Genomic DNA, 8137 nt, shown 5'->3' on the forward strand with positions numbered 1-8137 from the left:
CCCCCCCCCCCCCCCCCGGCCAAAAAAAAAAATCATATTTTTTTAATAAAGAAATGAGCCTGAAGTGGTTCCAATTGAGTAGCAAACTACTTTGAATCTTTGGATTCCCAACCAATCCTGAGGGCTTGCTTTGCAACTAGGCAATAAATTCTTCCAGCTATCCAAGCTCAGCATAAAAAAATGTAATCATGCACTATGAACAAACAGGATAGAGTTGTTATATACAACTGTACCCAGAGAAAAGTACCTAAAATATATTGCAGCCTCAAGTAAGATTCTGACAAGGCTTTGACATGGGACGTAACAGTGTTATCTAAACTGGGTCTACAACAAAGCCAACTGGCATATTTAATTGTTTGATATGTATCAAATTGAAAAAAAATAAAAAATGGAAACATTAGAAGAAAAAAAAGTTTAGGACCACTTGCAAAGTTGAATGACAACAGGCAGTTATGCATCAAATGAGAATCTGGTGGAAATTTTTTAATATGATAGCAATACACAAGATATGTAACTTGATAGAAGCAAATAATTCATACCTTATCTGGCAGAATCAGAAAGAGTGTTTAAAAATTGCTAAATTTCTTTCTTCTAAGTTCTATGAAGCAATACAGAGGAAAAGAAAATGTTGAGGTGATTTTATCATAAGAAGAAAATTTTTTAACTCTAAACATGAAAACATAGCAAAATGGACAGTCCACCAGATATTAAGACAATTATATATAGACAGATGTCATTAGACCAAAGAATGGATAATTAAATTTGAAATATTTTCTTGAACTTCTGGTGAGAAAGAATTTATTTCTCAATACCAATTCTCATTTCGTAGAATAATTTCATCTTTATGAGTGCTGATGTTATATCATTGCTTTGTTTTAGAAAATCTAATGTTTAGAGGAAAGTGAAATGGTTCTGTTTTTCACCATTTTTTCAATTATATCTCCAGCTAGATGACTCAATTTTGATAAAGACAAAGCAACCCACCCACTAAACCGCACCCTCAAGGTTTCACTATTCAGAACAATGGAAGAGAATGAGGGCCGGAAAACATGATTGACTCATTGAACAATTAAAATAAAAGAACTGACATAAGTGCCAAAGGATCCAATACACTCAAAAACCTATCAAATATTACAAGTAAAAATGATGAAATCAAAGGATGATAAAACCGTATTTTCCAGAAAATCAGATAACAAACACAAGTCAAGCCACAGGACATTACCTACAACCAAAGGTCTGACAATTGAAAGAAAGATGTGGATAATTTACCATCTCTGAGTTCAAAGCTTTTAAAGCAATGTAAGTCCATATAGCATTTTGAATTTTCCTTCTTTGATGATCTAATTATCAAGTAGATACTGTATTAACCAACTCAATCAGAGTCAGCCATCATTCGGGCAAATTTTCAAGAAAGTTACAGAACTATAAGTGGAGAAAAGAAGGTTCCCTGCTCTTCTCTTTGGTCCTTAAATGTGAAATCATAAAAAAGTAAAGACATACCTTGGCAAGATGATGACAGAGTATGATAAGTCAGAAAAGAAGCTGTCAGTCCCCTCACGTTTCTCCTAGGTGGAATTTGGTAAATAGGGTACCTAAAAAAAAAGATAAAGAATAAAGTTCATCAGCAAAAAATATTTTCTTAAAATAACCAAGAGAAGAAAATAAAGAAAGAAAGCCAGCTAAACAAAAATTCATTTGATCAAGCAAAATATTTTCCTGAAAAATTAGATGAAGTGAAATATCAATTATCCCTAACATGTTTTACCAATTTCCAATAAATTATTTTTCAAGAAAATGGGTGTTGGGGAAATAAGAAAAGCAGGAAGGGGAGGAGGGCCATATCGTTGGGAGCTTATCCAGCTAAGAAACTAAGAAATAGATTTTTCAACGGGATGCTTGGTCAAAAGCTGAAAGGCACCAGGTTGTATGAGGCAGTACCAAATTAAATTTGAATATGATCCAATTTTAGTGAATGAACAAGGACGGTGAAATAAATGGGTGCGTCGACTGCTTTTCGATTCCCAATCCCAACTGGTTCCTTTTTTAATAAATTGAAAAAAATGGCATAGGAAAGAAAAGGTGAAGTTCCAGTATGTCCTCTCTAGCAAGGTTTTAGGTATCGGTATCAAATCAGCCTCTTTTTTTTTTGTTGAAAAAAATGAGACCAATACTAATTGTTGTCAGTATCCATCTAGGGGGACTGATGCCGGTCCTGATACCATGTACTAAAAACTTGCCCTCCAGGCTATGAAAATAAGAGACCACTCTGACATCTTCCCTTATGTGTCCGCCGAATGCCAGGTAGACAAGGTTCCATGACAGGCACCAAATCATATAGGGCCATGTTAGATTGCACCGAGTTTTGGTCCTGAATTTAGTCAATATGGCCATGAATTTAGTCAGTAAGTACTGTAGCCAGGCACCTCAGCCATGAAAAAGGGGTTACCCACTGCACGAGGTTGCCACCATTGCAGGGTCAGGGGAGGGTCATACGTAGCAGCCTTGCCCCCGCTTTGCGGAGAGGCTGTTTCCTGATTCAAAACTGCGACCACTAGGTCACAATGGAGCAACCTCACTGTGGCGCTGAAGCCCACTGCTATGAAGGGATAAATTCAGAATAATCTTCAGTAGATGGGAATTTTCATTAGTTAGAATTTTTTATCTACTTTACTAGGCAACCAAATAAAAATAATTAATGACGTACCAAGCAACTGCCATCCAACTAGCAGGAGAGAGATCCACATTCTTGAACGAGAGCAAACCCGGAAATTCCCGAGCTAATTCGGTGATCTGAATTTAAATAACTCACGACCATTGTAAGCATAATCATTTATTCTTCAATTTATTTTTCAACAATCAAGTCCTTCTACCGAACAAAGAAATTCATGAACATTTAACAGAGCATGCAATGTGAAAGATTATTAGGAGCAGTACCTTGTCCTTAAGAGGAACCCTCCCATATGGAGCAGACCTCTCAAAGTACTGGAGATAGAGGTAGCCAAACCGGTCCTTCACTTGCCATGAACCCTCCTGGTCAAAGCTTGTATCTTCTGATGCAGCATACCAACCTTTGCTTGAGTTGTTGCTCAGTGTCCTTGAAAGCTTATCGCTCTCACTGTCTTCACTCCAAGAATCACTCTCAAATTCCCTTGCTGCATCAGTATCCTCTTTTGGGTTCCTGGAACAGAGTCACATGCATGCGTAATCAATTTCTTTTTGTCTATCGATGATCAAGTTGAGTGAAGGAACTAAGATTAACAAGGAACATAGAAGTGACATACAATTTGCTGGTGTACATTTGTATGGCAGAGAGGTATGGAACATAGTACTGCACAACGGTCTCTCTGCTGTTCAGCAGGACTGGGGCACCAGCTCCGTATGCACTCCATTCAACATACTGGTCCCAAAGATCTCCCAAGTTGAAGTATTTGATTGTATGCTGCCACAGACTGTTTAGATCTCAAATGCAGGTCTGCTAAACATACAAGCAGATATGAAGTAAAAAAGACTATGTGCAACTGTATGATTTTCTCAGATTTTACCACATCACAAATAAGTGGTCAAACTTCGTTATGCAAGTTATTGGTTGCTCAAGAGGGAGATTCTACTTCCAAGAATCATTAAAATTTTCAAAAGAAGATACTGATTAGTTGTTGGTGGGGATTGAAAAAAAGGGGGGGAGGGGGAAGTAGAAAGAAATTGGCATTTGAAATGCGACTGAAACCATCTTAAGATTTGTGTAGAAACCTGACAAAGAACCATAGAGGGGCAAAGCCATACAGACACACGGATGTGAGAAGATATTCGCAACATAAAAGGCATAAAGCAATAAACCCGTTAAAAAAGAAATGCGAGCTGAAGTAAATTCACAAAGAAACTACTGAGGCAAGAGACACATATTTCACACAGAAACATAAGAAAGGAACTATAATATGGATTATCAGCATAAAAACTGAAAACTTGGAATGGCATCTCCAGATACAGAGGATTGTTGGTGTATGATGTCTTGTATTCCGTCGCAGTTTAATCCAGGGAGTACTGGTGCAGCACCTAGACAGGCAGGACGGCGGTCCCCCTGCATAGCAGGGGGTGTAGGGGGGCGCAGCCCCCCGCTCGAAGTTTTTATTTGAGGGCAATTGTAGTTTAATCCAGATTAGGGTTTTTTCGCTATATATTTGTAGCGAGGGTTTCTTTCTCTGTAATGCAAGCAATACTGAGAGGTGTGAGGACGAGCTCTATAACCCTATTCTCCATTGATAGTGAAGTAGGATCTCATCTCACCGGGGATGTAGGCAACCTTGCTGAACCTTGTAAAATCCGTGTGCATTGTTTGTTTTGTTTTTCTATTATCTTCTGCATCGTTTTAGGGTTACGTTTCTACAAATTGGTATCAGAACTCTAGGTTTCCGTTTTCAAGGTTTACTATCACGATGGCAGGGAAGGGATCGAATGTCAAGTATGACATCGAGAGGTTTAATGGGAAGAACAATTTCACCCTCTGGCGTCAAAGGATGAAGGATCTTCTAATATAGCAGGGTTTGGCGAAAACGTTGTTGGGGAAGTCGAAGAAACCTGCAAAAATCACTGATGAAGATTGGGAAAAGATGGAGGAAAAGGCAATAAGTGCTATTCGATTGAATCTTTCTGATGATGCCCTACAATATGTTATGGGTATCGAATCTGCACCGCAGTTATGGGCGAAACTTGAAAGCATCTACATAACGAAATCCTTAACGAATAAGTTGTTCGTGAAGAAGCAATTGTATTCTCTACAGATAGAGGAAGGTATGGATCTATTAGAGCATCTTAACATGTTCAATCAGATCGTAAGTAAACTTGCAAACCTGGAGATTAAGATCGAGGATGAAGACAAGGCATTACTATTGCTATCATCGCTCCCAGAATCATATGATCACCTAGTAACGACTCTCTTGTATNTGTGAGAAGATATTCACAACATAAAAGGCATAAAGCAATAAACCCGTTAAAAAAGCAAATGCGAGCTGAAGTAAATTCACAAAGAAACTACTGAGGCAAGAGACACAGATTTCACACAGAAACATAAGAAAGGAACTATAATATGGATTATCAGCATAAAAACTAAAAACTTGGAATGGCATCTCCAGATACAGAGGATCATATACATAACATTCCGATAAAGAAATGAAACAAAAAAAAAAAAGAAACTTTGACGATCAGAATCGTGGGAATCAAGCTGAAAAAGAAAATTAAGGTAGAAAGGTCACCTTGGGAAGGAATTGGATAGGCACAGTGGGGGTTATGCAGTCAAGGAAGCATTCCAGGTTCGAATGCTTAGCAGGAGAAGATACATGCTGCGATCTCCAGCAAGAAGACGCCATTGTTGGTTCCTCTGCAACCAGTTGAGAAAACAACTCACTTCTTTCCGTGGGTAACGAGAAGAAGTGTGAAGTTTAAAGCGGAACGGAGAGTGGTGTCGCCACAAATACAATGTCGTTTAGGGTTGGGAGATCAATTTTATTTATAGGGTATAATATATATATATATATATATATATATATAATCTCCAGCACAACAAAAACACGCTCAGTGAATTTATGACCCGTATAATCTTATCCTGAATGCTTTGTTTCTGTTTTTGGTAAATGACAACGCGTCTTCTTCATCTTCTCATCAGTTCCCCCTTCAACTAATCACAAATCACTGCCACTCGCTACTCGTTACTCCCCCTCCTAAATTTTCGGGCTTCAGAATTTAATACCCAGAATTCAAAATCTTGTGTGTTTTCAAAACCTCTTGTTATTTTTCACTTCTTCTAACCATACATGCAGAGATGCTAAACACCAAATATCTCCTCTTTCTTGTATTCTTGTTTAAATACAACTGAGAGAGCTCTAAGAAAGGCAAATTCAGAGAAAATAATTGCCCAGCGCGCAGAGATGACGAATGCATCGACCACAGCACCGACCGACACAAGCAGAAGACAATGAAGACAGCTAACTAGAAAGCGAATCAGGGGACATTTCACAGGTTTCTTGAATTCTCTTCTCCCCCTGTCGTCGATGGAGAACCAAGAGAAGGAGGCTCTGGAAAGCGAAAGCGGAAGCGGAAAGCCTGAAACTGAAACTGTAACTGAAACTATATATTAAAGTCTGAAAGAGAAATTTCCACCTCTCTCTCTCTCTCTCTCTCTCTTCTTGGCCTCTAGGTGTTAAAATCAGCAATTCCGCACCCCTGCCGCCCAGAAGCAGAAAGGGAGTGGGCTGTTTCGGTGATTTTGGGTACATTCACGGTTCCAGCTTCAACTATCATTGGGAAATGAGTTTCATTGAGATTCCTAATGAGGCTACGACTTCATCTATATCGAATCAACATTTCAGAATAACTTATATAGTCAAGATCCAACAAACATATCAAAACATATGCTAATATGTGACGACTGAATCGTATCATTTCAATTGAAATATCTCGTTGAATATAATGATATTCTAATCTTAAATTAGATTGTATCATTGTGTTCGTCATGATTTAAAATGATTAATTGATTAGTTTTGATCCAAATGAAGAATTTAACAATATTAAAAGATTATAAATAAATTGTATCCTTCCAATTGGTATCTTTCAAAATATGTGGAAGTTTAGGGTAGTTTGGTTATTTCCTTAACCATATTCTAAACAAACTTCATTCGTGTTTGCGGCCCACCAAACATAAAATAAAGAGTAAATGTTTGATAACCTATGGTGTTACCTCAAACTTGAGGAACCGGTCACATGTATAATTTATTGTATTCATTCATTCATTCCAAATGTAGTTTTATTACTCTCAAGTGCAATTATGTTTTTCAAGTCCTAAGTAGTAACTCTCGCTCTTTAAGTCCTAACAAACTCTTCCTCTCCCCTCTCCCCTCTCCCGACTCAGAAGGAAAAAGCTTCCAACTATCAATCAGAGAGTTAGTCACTTAGCTGAGTTTTGTTGACCTTTCGAGTAATTGCTTGTTGACACGACATTTTTTTTCCATTGATTATTATTATATGGATTATGGAAGATAATTAATTGACTATTCTCACAAAATACACCATGCTCAGACTGAACGATTAACACTATTGTTTCCAACTGGATACAAACTTAAACATACTTTCAAATCCCACACAAAGGGGATACAAAATTAATAGTCTTAGACCCCACTCTCATTAACTGAATACCAAATCACCTATAATAGAACATCACACTAAGAGAGTTTTGCATAAAGACATAAAGATCTGGTCCTTCATTTGTTAGTAGCATCTGAAAACTGCTTTTGCATTTACCGCTTTCCTCCTTGTGTACTTGGCTGACAAACGTGCTATTGTTCTTTGTTGTATAGTATCTTGTATACCTATTACAGATGTCTGTGACCTCGTCATTCTTTGTGAGCTGCAGATATCTTCCCCTTGATGACCATCCCTTCGCTTTCTCTACATATATGAATAAAGAATATATGTACTAATAGCCTAAAAAATAAGCAATATCAACTCAAAAGAATTTCTCTGCATTCACACCAGCTGTCTTACTAGTTGATACCTGCTTCCCTGTATCAGGATCTCTCGAATATGTCCTTTTGTTGTGGCATGTCTTCCCTCATATGGCACATCTTACGCTTGATGACCTCTTCCTGAACTCACTAGCAGGAGGCTCATCAAACACTATTTTCTGCTCTTTTTCGATCTTCCTGGCCTTCTTTTAAGTTCTGGAGGCTGTAGCATACCGGTGCGGTGAGTATAACTCAAATCAGTAAAATCTGGAAGTGGTTGGATCATTTCCTTATATATATCCATATACTTCTTTACACTGTAAAATTCATCACAGTAATCATCAATCTTCAACTGCATAGGTAAAATAACCATCCCTGCATGTACACATGGCAATCCTGTAGATTCCCATTCATAGCAACCACACATTTAGTGTATCAAATGCACCATGTATAAATCTATTTTGATGAAAATCTATCACCTCAAATGCAACTGGACTTGATGAATGGACTATGCAATACCTAGACTTTTGCAGAATCTTGTCTAATTTTTTCTTGACCATTGGTGTGACGGGATCCTCATACATATAACCAAGCCCATAATGGTTTAGTTTATACAATCTATTCATTAATTTAATCTATATTTGATC

General features: G+C 37.7%; 2 protein-coding genes across 3 annotated transcripts in view; one reads left to right on the top strand and one right to left on the bottom strand.

The window, feature by feature from the left end:
- Positions 1-6334, bottom strand: part of LOC122083361 — a 7483-nt gene extending 1149 nt beyond the window's left edge. Inside the window, exons 1-5 of one of the 2 annotated variants that reach the window (XM_042651122.1) lie at positions 5247-6334; positions 3282-3472; positions 2935-3178; positions 2705-2790; positions 1501-1592 (exon numbers count right to left, since the gene is read on the bottom strand). In XM_042651122.1, the coding sequence (XP_042507056.1) occupies positions 1501-1592; positions 2705-2790; positions 2935-3178; positions 3282-3298 (439 nt within the window). In that variant the 5' untranslated portion in view covers positions 3299-3472; positions 5247-6334. Of the gene's footprint in view, positions 1-1500; positions 1593-2704; positions 2791-2934; positions 3179-3281; positions 3476-5246 lie in introns of both variants that reach the window. The other variant, XM_042651123.1, reaches the window with a different exon arrangement.
- A 1755-nt stretch (positions 6335-8089) lies between these two features.
- The window catches only part of LOC122084837 (transformation/transcription domain-associated protein-like), a 4814-nt gene continuing 4766 nt past the window's right edge, over positions 8090-8137 (top strand). Inside the window, exon 1 of the mRNA XM_042653261.1 lies at positions 8090-8097. Coding sequence (XP_042509195.1) covers positions 8090-8097 — 8 coding nt within the window. The remainder of the gene's footprint in view (positions 8098-8137) is intronic.

Source organism: Macadamia integrifolia, chromosome 7 (assembly GCF_013358625.1).
Source record: "Macadamia integrifolia cultivar HAES 741 chromosome 7, SCU_Mint_v3, whole genome shotgun sequence".
Taxonomy (NCBI): Eukaryota; Viridiplantae; Streptophyta; class Magnoliopsida; order Proteales; family Proteaceae; genus Macadamia; species Macadamia integrifolia.